Source organism: Channa argus, chromosome 6 (genome assembly GCF_033026475.1).
Source record: "Channa argus isolate prfri chromosome 6, Channa argus male v1.0, whole genome shotgun sequence".
NCBI lineage: Eukaryota > Metazoa > Chordata > Actinopteri > Anabantiformes > Channidae > Channa > Channa argus.
This window is the reverse complement of record NC_090202.1, coordinates 18040892-18066953: the sequence shown is the minus strand read 5'-3', so window position 1 is coordinate 18066953 and position 26062 is coordinate 18040892. Positions and strand designations below refer to the sequence as shown.

The window sequence follows — 26062 nt, the reverse complement described above, 5'->3', positions numbered from 1 at the left end:
CGCAAGAGGTATCACTTCTTACCCCCTCTCAACAATGAGACTGGACTGAGTGTCTCTGTACCACCTAAAACTGTCTAAACAGTTTGAGACATCTTGTCTAGTAAAACCATCAGCTGATCTTGCACTGGAAATTGATCACATATCCAAGTTAATGTGGGCTGTTAATGTGTATATACAGTGAAAAAGCATATACAATCAATAGCTAATTTTCTTCTACAGTTACTTTTTATTCTGAGCATCTTTGGTACAAAGATTTTATTTGATAAACCCACATCAGAATCTGTACTCCCCACCCCCCCCAACACCACCCCCACACCACCAGCCACCACAAATATGAACAAATTCTGTGGGAAACACTGCACCACCACTACTTGGATTTAATTTGCTGAATTGATTAGTCCTCCAAATCAGTCCCTGTCGCACTGTTGTTCTGGGTGGATCATTAAATCAGGGCATAATGGACAGAGCAGATTTGTGTTGGTATCGCCAGGGGGGTTCTTTGTGGCAGCACCTGAACCGATCAGTTGATCAGCATTGAGTCTCTTTCTTTTATCCTTCAAAATTTCACCTTCTCAAAGCACTTCAACCACTGCCGAGCTGTACGATGCCCATTTCTAATTGAGAAGAAAGGATACAATATTTATGTGAAACAGTGCGGGCTTGATGGCTGAAGAGGGACATGACATGTCCTCTAACTAATGCTGAAAGTAGGAAGGGCCCTGCCTTGAACTCACTCGTGACAGGTGCTTGTCCAAGTCAGTTAGGGGTCTTATTTTCTCTTGCCTTAGCTGCTCACAGTCATCTATTTTTCAAAACTTTTTGGGGGGGTTTTAACTGTTCACCTTTAAAAAACATATACAATGCTACAGTAAACTGCATTAAATACCAAAACATACAGTTTTATTGTAAATATACACATGGTAAAAACAAGTCAAGTCTCGTGGTGTAATCATCACAAACAGGCTGCTGTCCAACAGAATGAACAGGTGAGATCAATCTAGTGACAACGCTTTATGTGGGGAAAAAATTGGAGGTCAGTGCACAAACAAACAAAACAAACAATCCCAATCAATACTGACTTTGCGGTGTCAGAATTTATTTATAGAAACACTGGTAGCTCCTCACCAAGATGCAAGATTAGAGAAGAACATGTCCAGAGAATGCAGCCTCTCGTTAGAACAGCTAGGCCCATATATGCTGTTTGTTCTTATTAGCAGGTCTTTTTAACCCTTTGCTCATTTCAATAAGTGAGGCAATAACTGCATAGATGCGTGATCACATTGGGAGAAAACGAAGGAATTCCACTGTTTTCATTCGTAACCATTTTATTATGGACAGTCTGATAGAAAATACAAATCATGTTGTGCACCTACGTGTTTGTGTGCAACCCTGAGTCAAACTTACAAGACACCATGCATCAGCTCCCTGCACAGGTCCACAGCTAAATAAGTGAGCAGCATTGTGAAGCACCTGGACAATCTGAACTAAATTCAATCTCACACCATTGTTATGTCCAAATGGACACCACAGGCTAGTGTGTAGCCTGTGTGTGTCTGCAAGGTTCAGTGGAAATGCTTTTGGTGTTGTGACATGAGGCTCTAACAAGCTGAATTGGCAGGTTCTTGCAGTTTTATGAACCGAAGAAATGCTACACAGTTTGAAAGAAAGTTGCAGACTATTTCTGGGAACTCATTCGTTTCCACCTGACAGCTCTTTAACAGTCTCATAAAGCATCCATCTTTATTAATTACCCCATGTCATTTTTGCATGAATACATTTACTAATGATGCACATTTATTAATTGGTGCCATTAATCTTATCTGCAATGTTATTTTTATTTAGCGACTTTCTCTGCGATTCAGGAAACTGTTATATAGAAAGAGAAAAATAATATTTTAATTTTCACTATTTCAGGTATATTATATTAAACAACGTGAAGACATTTAGTGAACTTACATGCAAAATTAGTAGGGACATTGTTGGGTTGCCAAAACACAACCTGAACTAAGAAGTAGGATACTGTATGCTCAGCAAACTTCCTATTTAGTGCCACACACACACACACACAACGTAATTGCTCATGGAGGAGTTTTAGTGTTTTTCCCCTGGGGTGGCCTGCTCTCCTGTCCTGCCTGGTCACCATGCGTCTTGTTAATCGGGCGGATTACCATTACAACCCTCCACCGTCTGCTCCGTTTATTTCAAAACCCTCATTCTCCCACTACTGTGTTCATGTTTTAATGTTTGTCGTCGGTGGTCGCGTAGTTTAAAAACAAACAAACAAACAGTAATTTTAAGGCCTTATGTTGTGTAAGACGAGCAAAAGCGCCATCGGGCAGGGCAGAGCGCATTATGGATAAGACGTGCACAATCAAAAGTGCTTGTGGGACTAGTGCTAGGGAAAACTAAATCGGCGCTTTAGTTTTTGTGGAAATGCCGGGGATTTGTGAGGCTGATCCAAACATAGAGTATTAAGGAGGGGAGGGTGGATCAAATGGCTGTCGCACGCGCGGTTGGAGAGAAGAGGTTGAGCCCGTGGCACAATTTTAATACAAATACATCCGTTTTTGCAATATCAAAGCAGATGTGCTGTACTAATGATTTGTGATTCTAAATATTTACGACTTCTGACATAGTTCGCTGTTATCATCGTCATCATCATCCTCATCAGACCGTGCGTGTACACGGTGCTTTGTGCTTGCACTCTGGGGTGAGTACACAAGTTCCCAAGTGTCAGACAACTTACCCTCCATGCAAAAAACGACCATCCAGGCTATCCATAGGTCCGAGTTATGAAATTTCACCATGGTTCGTAAGGTTCAGTCACTCGTTGTCAGGTTTAGTCCACTGCCTCCGTCTCTATGAAATCACAGCTGTGCTCACAGTTTGCTTAAAGAAAAGTAACTGTTCCCACCAGCGTCGTCGGACATGAAAGCAGTCTGCGTTTTTTTTTTTTTTTTCCTAAATGAAATGTTCCAATGTGTTGGGAAAAAATGCGGGGAGTGCAGTTATGTGCCAGGCACTGGTCTCCTTCGAGCGCATTTACTCCTTCTTTCCTCCCGTTCTTTGGTAGCTGGTAGTCACTCCAAAGACTATTTTCTTTCCATAGACCTCTCCAGTCGAGTTACGCACGCTTGGAAAAACCCAGTGTCCACCTGCTGGTGAACGAAAATCCGCCGACTGTCGCTGAAAGTTACTTACAAACCGATCAGAAACTGGCACTTTCCCCGTCCGCTTGGTGAGACTCTCCAACGCGTCTTGTTGCGCTCCATGGTTTCTTGCCTGTTCTGCTGCAGCTTAGCGGACCTGCGAACAAGTCAGACCGCATTGAAAGTAATACAACTTCCGATGTATATTCTCCAAAATAAAATAAAAAATCGTGCAGACTCGCACAGTAGTTCACAAGTGAGCGGATACCAATCCACGTTCCTCTTCACCTGTGCGCTCCTCACATTTTCTGCATTTATCAACTTAGGTTTTATCAATAAAGTAAAACACTTTCGGACATTAGTGAAGTAAATTTGTAAAGTTCTAAGTATAAAAGATGCAGTCATATTCAAATGTTTGGACATCAATGGAGAATTAATTACCTATATACCGCGAGTCTTTTTTCAATTGTTAATGCGTAGTAAAAATAGAAAAGAATTGTGACATGTAAAAAAAAAATCAAAGGGACAGAGAGAATCTCACCAGGCCGGAGTGCGCTTTTATTTTTTGGGTGATATTCATCTGGCTTCCTGTTTTAGTGTTAGTGTTGCTTGACGACTCAGCAGCGGGTGATTGAGACGAGCTCCAGCCCTGCTGTTGCTGGGAGACCGCTGACGCCAGTCGGGAGAGAAAGAGGCGTTCGTGCCCCCCCCCCGCGGTGCGTCTACAGAACAATAGACAACACAGAATAGAATAAAATAGAATAGAATAGAATAAAATAGAATAGAAGAACCTTCTGTCAAACACTGAGTGTATGTGCAAACAGTACTTTTTATAGCTACATATAGGCCTGTATAAACTCAAAGGCCCATTTATTAGTGTTGAAGGAATGTTAAAATGTTTATGCTTGTGCTGTATGAGCAATGATTGAACCATTGCATGCTTTTAACATGACCTGATCTAAGTTGAACAGGAAACCACCGTGCTAAAGTTCATACTTGAGACACAGAGCTTTCTCAACATGACCAGGTCAAATAGGAACAGAAAGACACCCACTAAAGTTCATAGTATAGGGCAGACAGCATGGTATAAAACTGTATAAAAAGAGAAGATCATTGCCAAATTTAAAAAAAGGAGACAGAAACAGGTGCGACGAGAGGATAGTTTTTTGCTTAGAAAGTTTTTCTTACTAGTTCCTCTTAGTTTGAGAGCTAGAGAGCAGCTCTACTGAAGTCTGTACTTTTGACCTCAACTGCTGAGACGCTTTTTGATTGCTGATTTTTTTATTCAATAAACTTTTGAGAGACTCCAGTTCCTGGGACTCATCTCCTCTTGGGCAAGCATTTCTAAAAATGTATAATGTCAGATAGAAGAAGAGGTTAAGATTATAAGCCCCAAGAGGGGGCACAAAAGCTAAGGATGCCGAGAACCCAAAACTGAATAAGTGTTTCCTCCCTCTTTGCACTGGTTGGTAGACAACAAAACAGAATTTTAGAAGTGATTTTAAAATTCAGGAAGGGGAAGTACCAGATGAAATAGCGCTTAAATGAGCGCTTGCCTGAGTGATATTACCAGAGGTGAAATTGAAGAGTCTAAAAGACAGAGTGTTTAGGCAGTTAATACATAACACAGAGGGGTTCTCCAATAAAAGACATACAAAGGGATGAAAGTCACAACCAGTCAATTCTTACCAGAGAAGCACTTGAGTTAAGGAAACTCAAGCAAGGTTGACCTTGGGAATTGCAGGTGCTTCCTCATTAGGTAAACCTACCCTATATAAAAAGAATGAGGAGGCTAAAACCTTAGAACCACCTCTTCTTATAATGCACTTCAGTATGACTCCACCACCCATTATTATCTTTATTAAAGAGAGTAGAATTATCACCTTTCTGACCGTTTTCCCTTAAAAACTGAGAAGTTATAACACTGTAAAAGTTCATGGCAGAGCTACTGTATTGGATTACATTAGATTGTACAGGTGTACTTAAAAAAAGTGGCAAGTGAATGCATATTGTATATATTTTATTAATATGTGTGTCAATAAAATAATATTTAATTACCAAGACTTCGTATCTCTGTAGAGCAAGGGTCATATAGCATTCAGCCAAATAATACAGCTGAGTCATTTTTATAGCTTGTGATGCAGATATTAGTGCAATGTCATTGCAACACAAGTGAACATTTCAGGTGAGATCTCTTCTCTGTCAGTGCAAGTCTCTTCTACAGTTATGGCAACAGGAGGAACAGTACACATGACTAACTGCCTTTGACTTTGTGTCTGAATCATCAAATATAATTAATTCTTTTATTAATTCACACAAGAAGGCTACAAATTTTGGTGTATGAAAGCTATGCGCACTAAACATCAAGAGCTCTTTACAGGTAAAAGTGTGTGAAAAATGCAAAATAAATTATTTTAAAATGTGTCATCATAAGGAATCACAGATTAAATTTCTAATTTGTACAAGGTATATTAGCCCATTATACCCATATAAATCATTAATAGGCAAGAATGTTTCAGTAAGCAGTAAGTGTTTCATAGCAAGAAAGAAAAAGAAAACATAACAGAGACTGCGGGCTAAAGGAACCACTCAGTGATTAAAAGAAGCAACCGAAGAGATGGCATCAAACAACCCGTGTTCAGGCCTCTAATCACTCTGATCTACTGATCACACTGAGCTCACCTCAGCACAAAATGACTGCTTGCATCTTCTCTACTTCACAGGACTCCACACAGTTTCTTAGCTAAGAAGACAAAAAAAAAAAAATACATCAAAGCATATAAAGAGAAACTGTGTGGACTACAGTGTTTTTGAATTCTCCTCTCTAATTTGATCTTGAAACCTTAAGGAAAAAGCATGTGGGGAGCAGTGCCTTGTGTACATTCGTCTCCCCATCCTTTTTTCAGCCCCTAAACTGTTGGCAGGCTTTCACAGTTGTTTAGCTGTCACTACAGACAAATAAGACATGAGTAAAAAGATCTTAAGGTAGCCCAGAGGCCTTTACATCACTCACTTTTTTGTCTCTCATTCTCGGTCTGCTTGAACTTTAAACCTTTAAACTTTAGGTCCCTTTTATCCAAAGGTCATGTAACTTTTGGGACACTGCTTCCATTTAGCCTGGATCACAGGGAAAACACCCAGTGCATTAGCTCAGGTCTTAAAAAACTATTAGACACATATTAATATTCATTCTCAAACTCAAATATAGAAAAGTGCAACCAGAAACTGGAACCAGAAATTATTTGGTTGTTGATTAGCTTAAATTTATATAAAATATGTGCGTGTGTGTTTATTATTGAAGCAATGTGGGTGGTGTAGTCATACCAGAGTGCAATATATTCAGTGGTGGTTCTAATGTTTTGTCCCCCTTAAATAAATTTAAATAATGACCCCTGCTTTGCTTGTTTGTCAGCCAACCCTGCAAAACCCACTGATGAGTACCTTTGTCATGTGTGTTCAGTCAATCGAAAGCTGGAAGACATCAACTCAGATGAGGGTAGAGTAAGGAAGACAAAGTGAACTGATATCTCCCAGCTTCTGACTGAAAACAAGCAGAGTAGACGGCCTTAGGGACCAGGATTGAGAGTCCCTGGCCTAAATATTAGAACCACCTCTTAATACAATGCTGTCCAGTAAGACTCCTCCACGCACTACAACTTCAATTGTAAACACAGAATTATCAAAGTTTTAATCTAAACTAAAAAATTATAACATTGTGAAAGTAGAATTTATGGCAGTGCTGCTGCATTGAATTGTACAGGTGTACCTAATAAAGTGGCCAGCAGTTATCCACATAGCTAACCTCATGGACATTAAGGTGCTGTAACTCAGACCTGTAAGTGTTACACGTATATAACACATAACATTAAATTCGTTAAATGATGTGCTAAGACCGCTATAAATTGACCTCTTTCTGCAATATAATATGCAAAATAATGCCGTATACATGTACTCCTTCCTACCGGGACCTGAAATGGCCTCTGGGTTTTTACCAGAGGCTCTGGACAGGATGGGGCTGAAATAGATGACAAGACAAAAATCTAATTGAAGCAATTTGTAAAATCACAACAATGTATAGTAGGAACTATGCAAAAATGAGGGCAAACTCTTGCTTTACTAAAGTTTGCTTTACAAACTTTGTACATGTACCTTAACTAGATCCATTAGAGCCATTCACCAAGAAAATGTTCTTAGAAATCATTCAATATTCACTTAAAGGGTCAAATAAAATAAAGGTCTGACCATGATGGATAGGTTAAGTTGTAATTCTTGAGCAGCTCCCGAAAGATGCACACTTGATTTATTATTGATTCCTTCTGAAATTGCTTCTTTTTTCCATATTTCTGTAACACCATAAAAGATTCAAAAGACCTGAAAGATATGCTCAGTCCTAAGTGTTGTAATCCTTGTCATATGACAGTCTTAGCTGGAGCTCACAATAACTTTAATATTAATGTCAGATAAACAGATGTTCCTGTGCCATGTATTCGTGGGGTTACTGGACATATTGCTGAGCAGCTTCACTTCTCCCTAGAGGCAAGTTCAATAGTTCAACCAGTTCTAAATGTGTCCACCTTAGGGGAGACTGTACCTCCTCCTTTCACTTACTGCTTTCATGTTATGGTATACTTCAACTTCATCATGGGGGGAAATATTGTACTTTCTAGTATGTATAGTAGTGTACAGTTTCTCACGAAAATGCATCTTATGAATTTGATGTTTTACTAATAATGTTTTGTTCACATTAATACAGGGTCAAACAATGTCATTTTCTAAAGTTTGTATTTTTATTTCATACTTCATGTACATTTTGCTCATACTTTGTATTTTAACTTAGTATTACATCAATATTCATCAACAACATTGAATATATTTGTAGTCCTGCCTAATACATCCCGACAATGAAACTGCTTTTATTTTCAAACCTTCAAGCTCTTTAAACATGGAAACACTTCCATCTAGTGGTGATGAAAAGAGAAGCACTTGAAATAGGAGAAAGCTAAACCTACAGTTGTTTTGTTGACAGAGCATTTACTTCTAGGACATAATATGTTTACATAAGGCAGTAAATGATGGCAGCCTGCTCAAAAAGCAAGATCGTGAGAGACTAACAGAGAGGTCCCATCCTACAAGAAGCATCATTCCTGAAATGACAAAAATGCAATGCTGTAACTGCAGAAAGGATACATGACTTATTACGAGACATCTTAACTGCCACAGCTCCTTCTGATTCTTTAATAAATGTTCTGACAAGCAGCAAGAGCTTAACAGGCCCCACAATGACAATTGGGAGGACGAGGTATGAGAGCCGGATGCAAGTGAGAAGATGATTATTTGTAATTGACTTCTAGCCCTACATGACCAGTGTCTCCTCTCCCCTACCCAGGAGCTGGCTCTTCCTTTTTTCAGTAGTTATTTGCACATAAATCTTGTCTCTATATTGAAATTTTCTCTAAAAATGAAAAGAATTTATCCAAAGGGTGATAAAATAATGGCCTGAGATTTCTGAAAGTTAACCAGCTAACAGAGAATCTGCAGCATATCACATTCTAGGAGATATCACATCGGTATGAACTATAAAAGTATAAGCACACAGCAGGGTGCGGTGTGTTATATCTGATTAAAACCATGTTTTGCAGTGGATTGATGTTACATCTGTCAACCTTTGTAACAAGGCGTGAGAGGCATTTCACTCTCTGAGCTGCATTTTACTGCATTTTTAATATTCAAATCATAGGAACTACAGATGTGCAACATGGGAGAATTGTTACAGGCTGAGAGGCACTGAGCGGTGACAAATAGGGGTGTTAAAGTTGGTGTCAAAAACACAACCAGAATGGACTATAACTATTTTGTGAAATTAAGGTTTGAGCAAGAGATGTCTTTACTTGGGCCTACCTCATCAGAAGAGGATGAGTCGTCTGATTTTCTCCCCTCCTTCTTGTCCTTTTTCTTCTTGTCCTTCTTTCCATGTTTGCCATCTTTGGATTTTTCAGACTTGTCCTTCTTGTCAGACTTGTCCTTATGCTCAGACTTGTCCTTCTTGTCAGACTTGTCCTTATGCTCAGACTTGTCCTTCTTGTCAGACTTGTCCTTATGGTCAGACTTGTCTTTCTGGTCAGACTTGTCCTTGCTGTCGCTCTTTTAAAACAACAACAACAACAACAAAAATTAAACACATTAAAAGTCTAATAATCATACTCCTTAGAACCTGAAAAAGGTCTTATGAACAGGACCATCTTTGACAGAATATACATAGCGCCTACCTTGTCCTTCTTCTTGCTCCAGGGCATTTGAAACTCATTCTTTTGACCCTCCTCCTTCTTCACCTCATCATTTGTACCTATAGCTGCAAAAGAAACAAGTATTGGAATCCTGATCAATGGGGAGTGTATGTAACTGGTCCACTAACCAGCTGTAACGAACATTAGTCTCATGTTACAGGTAGGTTACCATAGATTTCATTAGGAGGTGTCTGGTCACTGTAATAAAAAAAAAAAAAATCAAAAGGCGCCACCTCACGCATATGTTGATGTATTTGCAACCATCATCCACCTTCCCTTTTTACGGAGGCCGATAGGGGCCTTTTTTCTCAGTGACGTATATAGAAAGACTTTTACCGGTGATATCCGAAATTTTCTTTTTAATAAAAAGAATTAAAATCTAGATATCGGCAACAGATATTCAGTACGCTATATTGTATTTTTAAACGGCGGCTTATAGGCCTACATTTGAATCTTAAATTAGAGCAACGCTACTATTAATTATTATAATGTAATTACAAATCGGAGTTTGATTCGATTTAATGTTAAAACTACTTTCCAGAAGAATCTCCGTACGGCGGCCATTTTAACGGTATAAAAACGGATATAACTAACAAAAAGCATAACATGGCCTCTTTAACATATTGTGGTTTGGGTTCTCTGACATGTGACTAAATACGCTGCCAGGGACAAACAGTGTCAATAAACAGCATCCTTTCTCAATTTTGACTGCCAACATTAACTTTACACTTTAGAATTCGTTTAACAAGAAGTCCAACTAAGAATCAACGTTTCAGGCATCTCTAACAGAGTCAAGTGAAACTTTGAGCCAACCTTCAGACAGATCCATTGTAACTCCTGCTGCTGCACCTTTGGAGACAAGTGACAATGAAGACCGACAGATGGAGTCTTCGTCCTCTTGGTTGTTCCTCTGCGTCTACAGGTGATTTCTCTCACACGCAGCAGATATGGAGTGACCGCACCTAAACCACATGACCCTATCTAACCAACCACCGCAGCTGTTGGACTGAACCTTCAGGTTTGTCTAGTTAGTAAGACATTTAGAACAGGGGAGGTGCCTTCATGTGCAGAGATAGTACAGGTAACATACACCGCTCTATTCAGCCCCAGTCACAATGTCACAACATTAAAATGGTGGCAAGGCTTCATTTTAAAGGTCACGTCTCTCGGAACCAACTAATCTGGCTCCAAAATTAAGATCAAAGGTGATTTACTTCATGAATAGCAAGTAAACAATAATAATAATATAAGAAGAAAAAGAAGAATTGCTAAGCAAACAAAATATTTTACAAAATATTATTTTTATTATTATTTTGGCAGTAAATTGACATTTATTTCCTAGTGTGTTTATTTATTAGCCCTTAAACAATTAAGTTAGCATTTTCATTCTATGCAGTAATACATAAACCTGAACATTTTAATCATGTCACATAAACAGCCTCATTATGTTCTCTGGTGTACAAGAAAACAAACCAAAAACATCTTTGCACAATAAGCGATCACATTTCCCTGCACAAAATCATATAATTTTTTCAATCAACTTTTTAAAATTTTAACAGTTATATTTATTTTTGATTAAGGACACCTCATTATTGGGAAGGTTTGTGGCTTCTCAGTAGGTCACTAGAGTGGAGGTGGGTAGTGGAAGGGGTTCCTCTGTCCCCATAGCTCCTTGGAGTCCCCATCAGGGACTCCATGGGGCTGACAGCTCTGCGAATGGGAGCCCTGGCTGTTGGAGTCAGCAATGAGCTAATGACAGAGGGCTTGCTAACAGCTGAAGGACTTAGAGACTCCATCTTCACGATGGGTTTGGAGGAAAGTGACATGAAAGACACAACCAAAGGATCACCAGGCTGAGATGTGCTGGCACTGGCAGCGGAAAGTACGCCACCACTTGAGCCTGAAACTACCATCTTTGGCTCGCCAGTTTGCTTGTCCTCTGGGTTTTCCTGAAATATAATCACCACCAAACATGAATGATACTGTAAAAAACAGGTTACCTTACAGTAGATAAACACACTGCCTGTGGCAGTGTTTCTTTTGTTTTGCTTCAGGAAATATCACTTTCCCAACAATAAAAGTTTGTAGACATCCATCATCTATTTCACAAAATTTATTAAAACGACTTACAATCTTCTTTTTGTCAGTATCACTTCCAGATAAGACGGAACTCTGGGAAACAAACAGGAATACAATAAGATTCAGTCCTTCCACTTAACATTGGTCCTTCTGATGACGATGATGAAGATATATAAATTATTTACCTTTTTCTTATTCTTGCCCTTGTTTTCCTCTTCATTTTTCTTGTCACTGGAACTATCAGATGAACTTGAATCCTGCAGAAAATAAGGCATCCAACTGTCAATCATTAAATGTGCTTAAAGATGTCCTCTTTAAAATGCTAAAATACCTTCTTTTTGTCTTTATTTTTCTTTTTCCTTTCTTTCTTTTTCTTCTTCTTCTTATCATCACTGCTAGAAGAATCTGAGTCCTTAAATAAAAAATATGCACCTTTTGAAACTTTACCTTTATCTGTCATTTGCTTTTCTATAAGTTTGCATGAGTTGTCAATGGCTACTGGAACAGAAAACAAATGGAATGTTTTTACCTTCCTTTTCTTGTTTTTCTTGTCCTTCTTTTTCTTGTTCTTCTTTTTCTTATCTTTCTTTTTCTTATCATTCTTTTGCTTTTTTTTCTAAAGTTAAACACAATTTATTTATAAGGAACTTGGCAGACTTTACAAAGTAGACTACATATATGTGCGTATTTGTCACCTCACCTTGTCATCCTCACTGTCAGATGAAGAGGAGGAAGTAGATGATGAGCTATCATCAGAAGAGCTGCATATCTAAAACGGATATCAGAAAGTCAGTTATAGAAACATGAATCTTGGTGCAAAACAGTTTATCCTCAAAAACATATATACTCTGCTTTCCGTTTCTACATGTGAAACACAGCATTAGAAAACAACAGATTAGAAATTTCCATTCATTTTCCACTTTCTTGTTCTTTTTCCTATTATTCTTGCCCTTACTATCCATTAACTGGAATCCTATAAAAAGCACCAGTGGCTATACTATACACAACTAAACAACTAAACCACCCACAAACAGCACAAATACAAAAGAAAAAAATATATATATCAATATACATACATGCTGTGAAGACACTAACCTTCTTCTTCTTTTTCTTCTCCTTCTTCTTTTTCTTCTTCTCATGTTCTCTGTCTGAAGAGGAGCTATCAGCTGAAGAAGACGAGGAGCTAGAGGTATCCTGCGGATCAAATCAAGCACTTATATCTACACTTATATCTCCAAACTTTTTATCTAAACACATGCACATATCAAAATGTTACTTCACTTATCCTGCACACAAATAATGTAGTATATTTCTTTTATTCAGATATACAAAATTTATAAAAAAGAAACAATAAATGTCAAAATATGATACACAGACCTACAGACATTGACAAGATTGTCAACTAACAAACCAAAGCAAAAAACTAAAATTTCTCTAAAGTACCATGAAACTAATAAACAAGTATGAAAAGGAAAAAATAAAGAAATCTGATTTTGTTTTCAATCCTAATTTTGATTCGAAATAATATTTTAAATAATACAACAAATGAAAGATTTATTAGAAAAGATCATAATATTAATAAACTGTTACCTTTTTCACACCTCTTTAGTCCTGAATTTGGTCATTTAGGTTATTTTTTTTTTTTGTTGGAGAAAAGTAGTCACTTTGTTTCTTGGTTTGGCCTTTGTTGTGTCAAGTAAAATATTCAATTGAAACACATCAAAAGTCCGACTTTCTGTCCTTTATTTTTCTTTGGGTTTTTTTTTTTTCAGATAAAAAAGTGGTGGACAATTTTGTCCACTTCTGTAATAATATAACAAAACATGATCAGCTGATAAAACAATGTTTTCATGTTCACTGTATATCTTGTAAAACAAGATTTTTTTTATAAATTGCTGTAATAACTTAATTATCTTGTAATATAACTACATTCTACCTTAAATACTGCATCACAACCCTTGCAATAAATGAACTGCAACAAAAATAGGTAATTGTCTAAAGCAATAATAGTACCTTTTTCTTCTTCTTCTTTATCTTCTTGTTCTTCTTCTTCAGTTTCCTTTCTTTATCCTTTTCTCCTTGATGCCCCTCATCACTCATGTGGCCTTTTTCAATCCCAGCGAGAAATGCCTCAGCTCCCCCTGCTGGACAAGCACTAGTATTACAACCAAAACAATGAGTTGTCAATCTCTACTCTGTTTGGTAAGAGACAGACACACACATACCAGGCGAAAGAGGGGATAAATTCCCTTCTTCTAATCCTTTGACTTTCACCTGTCATAAAAGAAAGCAATTGGTTTCTGTCTATTGGTGCATATATGAAAGAATGCATGTGTAGCCTGCATAAAGAATGTGTGATTGTTTACCTTATCAGTATCTGCAGGTTTCTTTTTCTCTCCATCTGCACATGGATCATCAAACTCCCCCCCTGCAGAAATGGAGAAAATACCTATAATATTGCATCAGCATCATGTACATGTATGTTTGCATTCACAAATACTGTTACTACGTGTTACTACTATGTTCTTCCGTTTTTTTTTAAGTCACCAAAAAGTGCAAACACTCACCAGCTGCTGAAAGTGCTGTGGTGCAGCTGAGCTCACTCTGGTCTTCATCCTATGAAAATGTACAATTATGCTCAGGCTTACAGGATATACCCTGAATTTCCTCATACTGTACATTCATAAAGCCTTAGAAACGCCGATATTGTTTATATTTGATTTATAGCATGAAAAGTAAGCTTCCGCCAGGAAGAAAACAAAATGGAGAAATGTCACATGACGCATTCCTACATGATGGGAAATGCCCTGTCATGCTCACATGATGAGTGACCAAACCTGAAAGTCTACTGCACAATTTACAGACAAGAAGAAGAATTTTACCTTTTTCTTATCCTTCTTAATTTTCTTGTCCTTCTTCTTTTTCTTTTTCTTATTATTTTTCTTTTTTTTACTTTTCCTTTTTTCACTGTCAGATGAAAAGGATGAGGAAGAGCAGGACTCCTGTAAAACAGTAGTTTGCCATATCTGCAATTTATTCTGTAACACATTAAAAACCCTTTTCACAGAAAATATTAAATATATAAAAATGACACATTCTTATGATCAACACTTGTTATTCTTTTGTGATTAATTGTAACAAAAAATTTATTTTATACATTGAGGCTGGACAAAATTCATATTACATTAATTCTTACTTTTTTCTTCTCTTTCTTTTTCTTCTTTTTCTTTTCCTTTTTCTTCTTTTTCTGTTTTATTTTGTCATCCTCACTGTCAGAAGAGGATGATGAAGAGGAGAATGAGGAAGAGCTGGAGTCCTACAAAGCAAAAGAAAATATCTCAAGACAAAACATACAGATCAGACAGGTGATATTGTATCTAATAGTGTTATTGTAGTGTTTTTAAAAAACCTACATTCTTCTTGTTTTTCTTGTTCTTTTTCTTTTTCTTCTTCTTCTTCTTCTTTTCATCCTCACTGTCAGAAGAGGATGATGAAGAAGATGAGCTAGAAGCCTGGAAAATAAAAGAAATCAACAGACATGAAACACAGACCAGACAACAGATTTTTTATTTAATAGTTTTAATGTAGTATTTTTTAACAATCCTACCTTCTTCTTTATCTTCTTCTTTTTCTTCTTCTTCTTTTTCTTTTCATACTCACTATCAGATGATGAACTGTCTGATGAGGAAGAGTAGGATTCCTGCAAAGATTTTAAATAATTAAATGACTAATGGTGTCAATTATGCTTCTGTTAAGGCATTACATTGATTTAACTAATTTGGCGATTTAAAATAGCTACATAACTGTATATTCTGCTGTATTATAGGTCAATCTGACATACCTTTTTTTTCTTCTTCTTGTCCTTCTTCTTTTTGACTGTCTGCTTGTCATCCTCACTATCTGAAGAGCTAAAACCCTGAAGGAAGAAAGCAAACAAGTTCTTTAATGACAACTTCAACAACAGCATGTTAAAACAGCAATTTGTTTTCATTTGTTTTCTCACTCACCTGGTTCTCCTTCAGACCTTCTGTGTACAGCTGTCCCATTTGGCCCTCATGGCCTAAAAGCATTACATATACATTGCACTGTTTAATAAGTGAACAAGTATTTTATGCCCTGTCAGCAGAAACACATACAATCACTGTTGTAGAAAAAATGGTATTTATATAAAATGATGGAATTCTCAGTATTCTTCAATGTAATTCTAAGAAAAAATATTAAAACATGTATGTGTCTCTTGGCCAGTTGGCTGTTTTTTACTTACCAGCCTGAGATATGATGACATGATCCCAGACAAACACTTTCTTCTCATCCTTCTTCTTCTTCTTCTTCTTCTCCTCTTTCCTCTTCTTGTTATCCTGCAATTGAATGTGTATATTTCACAATTTCTTTTATTCATTTAATACATTTTTTATTCAGTTTTATGAAAACTTGTGCATAAGCCTGTAAGTGCCTGTCAGTGCCAAGTGACTTGTTTGTTTAATGATGTATAAATATAGAGAAATTATTCAGGATCCGGGTGGGATGTTCCCTACCAGTTTTTATGCCTTCACCAGAGTTAGGCAGTTAACATGACCCATAGTATTGGATGCATAAGCAAGTGGTACTACAACTTTAAAACCATGCACATAATCTTGCACAAATGGTATGTGATGATGTACCTCATGAGAATTCCTATTTTTAAAAAAAGGTTGCTGTGTTTAATACATACACGTTTTTTATTAACATTATCACTGGGTGTGTTTCTTTTCTGTCGCATACAGCCTGCTATCAAATAATGAACATTACAGTCTGCATTTAGTACCCGAGGGGTAATGCATTCAAATGTTAAGGACCCTCTTTTTTAATCTGTTCTGCTCTTTTGATTTTTCACCTTAATGCTTTGCAACCAATGACTCCTGTGATGTTAGCTTTCTTTCTGTCTTTTGTCTCAACCCCTGCAAGAGCTGAGTCAAAACACCTTTTATGAATCTCATTTTCCTCCCACATTCTCAAAAACAAGAAACAAAGAAGAAATAGAAAAGTCATCGTGTGAAGTCGCTTGAAGAAAAATGTTACTGAAATAGAACATATTTTGGATATTTGTGTGCTTGTTGCGGCAGTTATTTGAAAGATGAAACTGCTGACAAAGCAGCCCTGTGGAGGGTGGATGGCTTATCCCCCATCTTGCCCAAATCTTTTTAGAAATACATTTTTTATATTTCTACAAAAAATGTCAATTTTACAGACATCTCACTTCCCATCCCAAAAGTACTCCTATTGCCAGGTCTCCTAAGGCAGGGAAATAGTCAGGAAAGGGACTGTGAATCCCCCAAGATCTGCATGAAACTATCTGTATAATTTGTAGGTGGAAAAATTACTTAAGAATGCACACAAACAAAATTAGAACCTCATAAAATCTAGAGTCCAACTATTGGAGCCTGAGTTGTATTTTAGTACATGGCAGGACCTGATATGTCACATCAATATTACCTCACTATCACTGTCACTGTCTGAAGAGCTACTGCATGAAGATGAAGAGCAGGAAGATGACAATGAGGAGCTGGAATCCTGTAAAGAAAGACGAGAGAAAGTTATTGCATAACATAACGTTACCATTTATTACATTGTACCAGAGTTAAGATCATTTTCATCTGCAATTCCTTTGATAGATTTACAAACTGATTACGTTTTTTTTGACAGTGATAAATGAGAATGTAGAGAAATTAGTCACTACAAACACACTGGAGTGAGGCTTTATCACGATGTAGCCAACAGGAGAAGGGAGGAGACCAAAAGTGCTTGGCAACACACAAGAGAAACTGCACAAGCAACACAATTGCACCAAGGATTTCTGCAATTTGGACATGAGCAGTCTCCAGTCAACAGGTCCAAGAGCCACAGGATGAAGTGACTCAAAGTCATTTTGTTACATGATTTTATTTCATTAGTAATATTAGAGTTTTTTAGGAAACAATAATAATAAAAAACATTAACAATGAGTAACGCCTGGTTGGAGTTAAACTAAGGCCTTTTGATTCACATACTTTTTTTTTCCTTTTCTTTTTTAACTTCTTCTTCTTTTCTTTCTTGCTGATGCTCTTATCCTCACTTTCCAAGGTAGGAGAGCTGCCAAATGAGTACAACTGCTTGTGACAGACAAAAAGAGTGAGAGCAGAGATTATTTCTTTTTTCTTCACAATCTTCAGAATCCAATGAGATGAAAGCAAACACACACACTGATATTTCATACAGTTGTATCTTTTTACATTTATTTTTTTCCGATTATTGTCATGACGTTTTAAATACTCTGTATTAGACAAAAAATGCTTTTAAAAATGTTTGGTGCTAAAATAAAATGGATCAGTGCAGTAAAATGATGCCGTTACCTGTCCATATCCTGCGCCTGATGGGTGTTCAAGTTGACTTTTATCTCCATCCATAGTCTGGTCTGCAGGCTCTGCTACCTCAGCCAGGGGCTGCAACCCACCAGGAGAGAAAACTGCTGACTGGTGGGCACCTGCAGTGTCTGATAGAGATATCGAGGGAACTCAATCAGTATCAGTATCTTTAAAGTTTGTAGAGGATTGGATGTTGTACACTGAAAAAAATTAATTTGAGAAGAGTCTGAGATAAATCTATGATAAATGTAGTAAAATTAAATATTTTATTAACAATAAATAATAAAGTTTGTACGTTTAGTTAAATATATCTAAGTTAGAAGTTAATCTGCATTTGTTCAGAACAGAAAAAACTGAGCATGTTTTCCTTAGCAAATTGTTCTACGTAATCCCAGATAATCCTCTTAGGTGCACGCACACAACAAGCAATCATCTTGTTGATTTTACTGTGTTTAAAACTGCCTCCCCAGGTAATGAGAAGTGCCCAACCCACTGCTCATTACCTGGGGAGGCAGTTTTAAACACAGCAAAATCAACAAGATGATTGGCAGGATCCTGCCCTACCCACTGCTCATTATGCGTCGGATGTGTTCAGAAGCTAAAAGATACCAATTCACATTGTCTTTGCCTTCAGCTTCTGATTCAGTGAAAACACTTGATCCAGGTAATGAGCAGTGGGTAGGGCAGGGGGCCCTGACAACCAGGATTGAGAACACTGCCCCAAGATGATGATTTATTTTTTTTTATTCATTTTTTGTCCTTTTGGCTTATCCCATATGTTCATGGTCGCCACAGGGGATCATAAGTTCTCATGCTAATTTGGCACAGTTTTTACACCTCCTTTTACATTGCACTTCCTGACGCAACCCTCTACCAGGCTTGGAACCGGCACTGTGCTGCTGGGGATGGGGAGATGGACTATTTGGGGTTCAGTGTCTTGCCCAGGGACCACATGAGACTCATGTGTTTGCAAACTGCGGGGCACGAACTTCCGACCCAAAGGTCAGTAGGCGGCCACTGTACCAACTAAGCCACTGCCGCACCCAAGATGAGGGTGTGAACCAAAAATATCCTCTAAGGCACAAGCATAAAAGCCATAAAGATGACAATGAAGGTAGTGACACTAAGCTCTGTCTTAGAAGTTTTGCAGTTGTATATTTCAAACTGCATTTTCTCTGGTTCTCCCAATGCACGTCAATGCGATGTCATGTCAAGCTACTCCTTTTTTTAAATGCTGGTATTTACTTTACTTCATGTGGTTTGAATTCAGGACCAAGTGCAATGTGAAGGTCCTGTGACTATTAAAAAAAGTGTCCTTTACTTCAAGTTTTTTGCTTGGTGAAGTTGCATTTCAAAATGCACATTAACACATTTTAACTATAATATATAAGATATGCCCAGTTCGGGGCGGCTGTAGCTCAGTTGGCAAAGGCAGTCGTCCACGAACCACAGGGTGGGTGGTTCAATCCCTGGCCCTGACTATATGTCAAAGTGTCCCTGGGCAAGACACTGAATAACAGCCCATTCCCCTCCACAGCTGTCCAGTGCCGGTCCAAGCCCGGTAGAAATTGGGGAGGGTTGCGTCAGGAAGGGCATCCAGTGTAAAAACTGTGCCAAATCAACATGCGGACACGGGATAAACCGAAAGGAAAAAAATAAATATATATATATATATATATATATATATAAGAAATGCCCAGTTGCTAATCAGAATATCTGAGTAAATGTAACTTTACAATGGGACTATCACATTTAGAAAAACAAAGTAGGCCCCACTCCAAACAGGCAATATGGAAACTGTAGGTAAGTTTCCATTAAAAATGCATATTTAAAACTCTTAAGTAGAGCACACACAAAACAATGCCATGGGAAATGCTTGAATTAAGTAGACTGTACGAAGTAGATATTACTAGCAGAAAGTATTTTTTACATAAAGAAATTTAAGTGGTAAATCCTGCTTGAACTTCATGATAATCTGATGCAAAAAGAGACCTTAATTCTCCTAAGTAGATCATACTGGTTATTTTTATCAGTGTAGCAACCTGTTTTTATTATGCTGTACAGGTTATATTAGAACAAATACAGAATTGTGTAACTGCACTTCCTTATTATGCCCCAGCTGGAAATCAAGCAAAATGTTGTGTAAATAAATTTGTCATAAAAAACTCACCTCCTAGAGTAAAGTAATAGACTAAATACATAAAATATAAAAATTATTTGCTGTCTTCCTAAAGAGATTTTCGCCTGTTGATTATCACCAAAATGTCATTAGGAGTAAGCTAATCAAATAAAAGAGACAAGTAAACAAATCATAGCAATTAGAAAGACAGTAAACCTTTGGGAGGAATGGACTCCATTTCCAGATCTCTTCAGACAGACCCACCTGTGTGATTCAAAAGACAAGGTGTGTGAGTGTGTATAGTTCGTTTTGTGGGTGGAGAAGGTGTGAATGAGATCAGAATCAAATAACATTTCCCATTACAGATTTCAACATAAAGACAACTTTGGAAAAAAAAAAACGTTCAGCAAATCCGAACGTGAACAACTTTTTTTTGTTGTCGATTCGTTTGTTTAATTCGTTTTTCTTCAGTGTGACACAACAACTGTCATACAGTGAACACACTGAACACTTTCACAGACTGGTTTTACCAGGTTTTATTTTGAAAGAAACAACGTTTACTCAATGTGTTATCCTGGCTTTACGTCTTATTTCCAGCCCAGCCTAACGGGAAATTACACCTAGAGATGGCATTTTATTTGTCATTTTCATTCATTTAGAAACCTTAAGAAACAAATGCTTAATAGACAGAACACAAAAAGTAGTGACTAGTTTATAACATTGTATAGAAGGCAACGATCGACCTTTTCCTCACAGTTCTGAGCATTTAGAAATATTCCGCCTGTAGTACACGTGTTTCCAGCTTGCAAAGAACGGGACACTACATTAAATAAAGTGACCTGACGTGACTCGGTTGGCTGGTTTACCTGCGCCAACAGGTAACGTTTGTTTTCGTCACTAACATGGAACAATAGTGGTCTATCTTGATCGGCTGCATGACAACAACGTCAGCTGGGAGGGCGCGGCAGGTTTTGCTCTTTTTACCAGGACGGTAGCAGTTGTAAATATCGACGATCAAATTGCCCTTTTAGTACGACTCGTGCCAATATTTCCATACATCCGAGCACACCAGAAACAATAGTGATCGTTGGAACTCATTTGGTCTATAGTAATCTTCTCTTAAATCTAAGATGTGGAATTAACGCATAAATAAATCGGGTCAGATAATTTGTGCCGCCTCCCAGAGAGACTCAATAGAGCCAGATTGCATTAGAATATATACAATAAAAGGTCTCTTATGTTCCTTTCCAGCTACCGTAGTTAGTAGTAATAGCAGCGTGATTCCGGAAATAAAAGATATTCTAAAAGTAAAAGAATGGATATTAAAATAAATAAATAAATAAAAAAGCGTAAACACTGTACGAGACAATACCGCTGTTATCAGAAAGTGTACATAATCATATATAATACTTAGCTGAGGTATAATTTATGTAAACATTAACATAACTCGATACTGAATCTTATGTACGACGCTACAATGGCTTTATTTTGAAAATTCTAAGGAGACGTCTTTAAATAATGTAGGAAACCTTTTAAGTGTCCCATACATTAGTAAAGTAGTTACAGGGCTGCTACATTTTAAAAGTTTTTTTGTTCTAGCTTAAATAACCGAACAGCCCTTATTAGTTAATATTAAAATGTAGGTTTAGAACAATTAGCTAACGCTATCTTAAATAAAACGACGCTTTTGTTATGGGACTTTGCAAAAGAAATCGTGTTATGGGATCAGTCGCTCTTTAGCTAAAGTTAATGGACCAAGCGGAGCTATGACAACTAGCTAGCATTTACTCGTTTAACCTAACGTTACATTTTGTGGCTGAGTAGTCGCCACCATGCCGAGACCAGCGACGTCTAAGCCGCTGACGATGACTGTTCTGGCCGCCCTGTGGGTCAGTGCGGGTCGATGCCGTACGTCCGAGTCTTCGCCATCGCGTTGTGACAACGGAAAGGTACGATTTCACTTTAAATGCGTTCGTTGTCTGTTAGTGAGTGTGTCACACGTTGTTTAGCCCACGCTCAGACACTATAGCTTAATCATTAACGTCACGTACTCTCTCTATGTGTGAGACAGCTGTCATTGGACAAGGATCTACCTATGGACGGTATATATTGGGACTGTCCGGTGTCTACCTGGCCAGCGTCCACTCAGGTAACCACCGATACAGGATCAATATTATCATCGTCTATGTTTCACATTAACACACAGGGGGCACGTGTGGCACTGCCTGCAGCATCTCTTCTGAACACTACATCCTCAACAGAGTATAACGGCCATTGGTTGTTTTGGTTGTTCTGTCTGTGGTTTAACTCTGTGTTTTGTCTCCTGTCCACAGAGGCTTCCTAGTATTGACACGGTGTATGATCCTGATGTAAGTAAACACCGAGCCAACCTTTTACGTTATTGGCTATTTCTTAAATGTAAAGCCAGCTAAAACTAAAAGTTTGCAGTTTTGAAACAAATTAATTAAAACAAAGCTGTTGTCTTTTAAGTTATTAGAGGTAAGCCAGAAATAAAGCGATCTATCGAGAAGTCTAACCAAACCTAACTTCTTTTAACTTCAGCCTGCCAAGCAGATCTGCATGGATAAGTCTATATCCTACAACCACACCATTCCCAGCAGGTAAGGCTGTGTGGAGAGACACACATATTCTCTGAAAAACTGGGGAGGAGGTTCAACACATGTAGTTGGAAAACCCACAGCAGTGCCATCATTGCCCTTATCCATTCTCCCTCTATGTGCTCTGTAATAATGTAATAAAAATATTAACCAGTCTACATCTGTTGAGTAAGAAGAACGACCTTTATTGTTATTCAGCACATATACATATTGCACAGGGACGCACCTGGTGCGTAGGCTGAGATCCTGCTGACTTGTGCATCCCATCCTGCTGCTCTAAGCATTGAACTACCAGGCCATAAATAAGGGCTAATGAGGATGCTCAAGTTGTGTTCCTGTGTTTGAATCTACTGTATGTGTGTTGTAGTGGAGCATACAGACCAGTAATGGCAGACAGCGGGGAATACTTGTACTGTCCTCCTCAGCGGTGGCTCAATAACTTGCATGTAAGTTGCTGCTTCCTCCTCTGTCTCTGATTTCACAATAATATATTTTTGTATTTTTCTGGTAAGTGAGACAAGTCTTTCCACTGTTTACACCAGCACTCAGTCTTACAAGCATTTAGACTTTGTATACAGCATTTACATTTTAGAAAGGAATACTTAATGTCTATGCTGGAATCAATGTTCCAAATCTTCCCAAAAAATATTCTGATAGCAATGTCCATTTTGTTATGTATTTTCCAGCATGGAGCGACTGTTTTGCTCTACCATCCCTGTGCTCCTCTCCGTGAGCGTCTTTTTCTTTCTGTCCTGTCCCAACTCTGTCTGCAAGACTACATCCTTACCACACATCAACAGCTCAATAAACACATGGTAATGCAAATGCCTTGTATTGTTATTCTTTTCAACAGCAAGTGCACCGATTCAGTCACGAATAACAATAAGCTCCTGTCCAAATGCTGTATATGACTCTCTGTGATTCCCTTTGGCAACATTTTGACGTTTGACTTTGCTGTAGTGGGTTGGCCTGAGACATGTTGGATGCTTTATAAGCCAGACAAGCTATTTTAATCGAGCTGGGTTATTGTGTCAACATTAGCTTTATTAATTAACAGCACAATCGGGTAAAAGTAACTAGCTGATAGAAATTACAGCTGTTCATGGTAGTTTTTAACGTATATCTTTTGGACTATTACAGTTACCATAGTTTGACATATTTATTTATGAGATAAGTTATCTTCTGAAAGGAAGACAGTGAGTGTACTGTATGATAACTGTTCACTCTATTTTTAGCCAATTGCCTTGGTGTCCTGGGGACACACTTTGGAACTGTCATCAGTGGCCTCTTTGGACATCTGTGACTGGCTGGAGACCACAACAACCACAAAAAATAACTTTGATGGTATGAGCCAGAGCAGGAAATACAATCTGCTTTTGACCTGGCCAGTTGTGCGGCAGCAACACACACATTCAAAGGAACACTCAGCAAACACAAAGGTTTGAAGCGATGACTGTGTTAATTTGTTGATTCACACATTGTTAATTCTGAATAATCTTACCACTTAAAACACTGCAATAAAGGCAGCAGAGAAGAATAATTTCAAAATTGTTGCACGTTTTAAGTTGTTATTTTTAATCTTTAGGAGTCTCTGAGGCGGTGCTGTGAACAAACCATCTCTTCTATGCTGAATGGAGCGATGGAGGCAGAGCTGGAGTCAAACAAGAAAAGAATCTGGAATCTGATAAAAGAAGAAGCCAGAGGCAGGCACATAAGAGCCGCCATCAGAGAAACACAGGGGAACATTAAGGATGTGAACGAGAGAGAAGGAAGGACAGAGGGGGTTCAGAACCACAAAAGCACACTTGGACCACCAGTGGATTCTCCTCCAGGGAAGAGGGCACTCCCAGATTCTCTTGGTCTGAAGGAAGCTGCTGCAACTCCTTCGGAGCTGTCTACACTAAGAAGTAATTCCTTAGTTATTGGGGTTTCACAGTCTCAGAAAACAAACCATACTGCCAGGCTGGAAGCCCTGGCCCTCGCTTCCAGAGATGAGGGCACAGACTTGGCCAAACACAGAGATAAACCCTCTGATGAATACAACATGAAAGAGCAGGAGTCTACAGAGAAAAACAGTCATAAAGACATCACAGCACATAGCAAGATTGAAGACAATGTTGTAATAGATGTAAAAGAAAGGGAGTTGCAGCAAAAGCAAACACACAGTGGCACACACCCTCACCACAAAACTAAAAACATAGGCTTCAATTCTGTTTCCAAATCCCAATTGGAGGCTCCAGCTCAGGCACAGCTACACCTGAAACCAAACACACCCGGTTACCTCGATGACGCCCAAGACTGTGACGGCTGCAAAGCGGGTGAAAATTGTATATGCACCGGGTCTGAGGGCCGAGCTGCTGTTTTGAATAAGGGTTTGCCGAGGACCCCTAGAACAGATGAAGCGGTGTGGGCAGCAGCCGCATTGGGCTTCCTTCTGGTTCTCCTGACACTGTCTGTGCTTCACACTCGCCTTTACCGCCACTGGAGGACCATGCCCAGCCTTTACTGGCATGACCCACGGCAGGACTATGACAGTGTTGCAGGTAGGCGGACCACACGGGGATCGACCGACAGTGAGCTGATTAGTCAAATCAAGTTGTACAACTAATGTTAATTAAAAAACATTTTTTTGAGAACATTAAGGTGGAGGGTTACATTTTTAAGCACTGTTATTAATATTTTGTGTTCTATCTTTGTGTTTGTCTAGATGTGATCCGCAGGAGACTGAGAATTGCAAAAAGAAGACGGAAGAGGGGCAGAAGACAAGAATGTGTTCTTCTCCCAAGCTCTTCCAGCTCAGATGAACATCTATAAACCTCCACAAGAATGTTAGGAATTAGTTCTCATTGCTTGTAGAGAAAGTGAAGAATGAAGGTATCCTGAGAACAATACGCTGGATTTATTCAATCTGTCCCTGTCTTGTACCAACAGTATGCTTTTCATCTGACAGGGTTGGACTGGAACACAACCTCCTTCAAAAGAGCAAGCGTAACAGCTAAAGTTAAAAAAAAATACAGTATAGCAGTTAAGGGGTCAGTTAGATCCTATCTCCTAATTGACTGGACACACTGGAAATTGACAGAGATCAGCTGCATTTGTATTTCCCCTTTTAAGGGAAGACATGGAAAGGAGAAAGAAAAAATTCTTTATCATCTAAAAGAAGTGGATGTATTATAAAAAGCCAAACTACTATGACCCTCATCCACTCATTTTTCTACTCCAGGTTTGTTTTTACTGTGTTTATATGAGTAGTTTGATTGTAACATGGTACTTTCACATGTGAAGATTTTATATAAATGTGTAAGTTGCTGTTATAAGCAACACTGTCACTGAATGGCATAAACATGAAATTGTGTATTTGAAATATGTTGCTAGGTAAACTTAAAAGGGATTTGCAGAGACAATAAATTCACAGAAACAACAGTTTGTTTTT

General features: G+C 38.2%; 4 protein-coding genes across 10 annotated transcripts in view; 1 reads left to right on the top strand and 3 right to left on the bottom strand.

The window, feature by feature from the left end:
- Positions 1 to 5939, bottom strand: part of igsf11 (immunoglobulin superfamily member 11) — a 94575-nt gene extending 88636 nt beyond the window's left edge. For both annotated transcript variants that reach the window (XM_067508778.1, XM_067508780.1), the window contains exons 1-3: positions 5832 to 5939; positions 3691 to 3871; positions 2747 to 3306 (exon numbers count right to left, since the gene is read on the bottom strand). In XM_067508778.1, coding sequence (XP_067364879.1) covers positions 2747 to 2807 — 61 coding nt within the window. In that variant the 5' untranslated portion in view covers positions 2808 to 3306; positions 3691 to 3871; positions 5832 to 5939. The remainder of the gene's footprint in view (positions 1 to 2746; positions 3307 to 3690; positions 3872 to 5831) is intronic.
- Positions 5940 to 7914: 1975 nt separating this feature from the next.
- Positions 7915 to 20777, bottom strand: LOC137129522 (cylicin-2-like). Of its 5 annotated transcripts, XM_067508772.1 has the most exons (27): positions 20755 to 20774; positions 20228 to 20275; positions 17881 to 18020; positions 17539 to 17640; positions 16985 to 17062; positions 15777 to 15870; positions 15520 to 15572; positions 15354 to 15428; positions 15120 to 15212; positions 14926 to 15024; positions 14709 to 14828; positions 14395 to 14514; positions 14080 to 14128; positions 13879 to 13940; positions 13738 to 13786; positions 13526 to 13656; positions 12608 to 12706; positions 12213 to 12281; positions 12042 to 12128; positions 11844 to 11924; positions 11698 to 11769; positions 11564 to 11605; positions 10247 to 11382; positions 9603 to 9631; positions 9416 to 9498; positions 9048 to 9290; positions 7915 to 8293 (listed from the first exon to the last, which is right to left on the bottom strand). In XM_067508772.1, the coding sequence occupies exons 2-23, from the start codon at positions 20247 to 20249 to the stop codon at positions 11023 to 11025; spliced, it is 2097 nt and encodes a 698-aa protein (XP_067364873.1). In that variant the 5' UTR covers positions 20250 to 20275; positions 20755 to 20774; the 3' UTR covers positions 7915 to 8293; positions 9048 to 9290; positions 9416 to 9498; positions 9603 to 9631; positions 10247 to 11022. The 5 variants fall into 5 exon arrangements, with proteins under 5 accessions (XP_067364873.1, XP_067364875.1, XP_067364872.1 ...); XM_067508774.1 differs by lacking the exon at positions 9603 to 9631 and having other exon boundaries at positions 13526 to 13653; positions 20755 to 20777; XM_067508771.1 differs by lacking the exon at positions 9603 to 9631.
- Positions 8881 to 10262, bottom strand: wu:fb18f06 (uncharacterized). Its single transcript, XM_067508186.1, has 4 exons — positions 10247 to 10262; positions 9416 to 9498; positions 9048 to 9290; positions 8881 to 8889 (listed from the first exon to the last, which is right to left on the bottom strand). Exons 1-4 carry the CDS (start codon positions 10260 to 10262, stop codon positions 8881 to 8883), a joined length of 351 nt encoding a protein of 116 aa, XP_067364287.1.
- A 161-nt stretch (positions 20778 to 20938) lies between the features above and the next one.
- Positions 20939 to 26033, top strand: tp53i13 (tumor protein p53 inducible protein 13). Of its 2 annotated transcripts, XR_010914726.1 has the most exons (10): positions 20939 to 21960; positions 22083 to 22160; positions 22345 to 22380; positions 22574 to 22632; positions 22997 to 23075; positions 23316 to 23444; positions 23865 to 24068; positions 24215 to 25172; positions 25337 to 25503; positions 25580 to 26033. XR_010914726.1 is itself a non-coding variant. In XM_067508776.1 (9 exons), the coding sequence occupies exons 1-9, from the start codon at positions 21844 to 21846 to the stop codon at positions 25441 to 25443; spliced, it is 1767 nt and encodes a 588-aa protein (XP_067364877.1). In that variant the 5' UTR covers positions 20939 to 21843; the 3' UTR covers positions 25444 to 26033. The 2 variants fall into 2 exon arrangements, 1 of the variants encoding a protein (XP_067364877.1); XM_067508776.1 differs by having other exon boundaries at positions 25337 to 26033.
- The last annotated feature ends 29 nt before the right edge of the window (positions 26034 to 26062 follow it).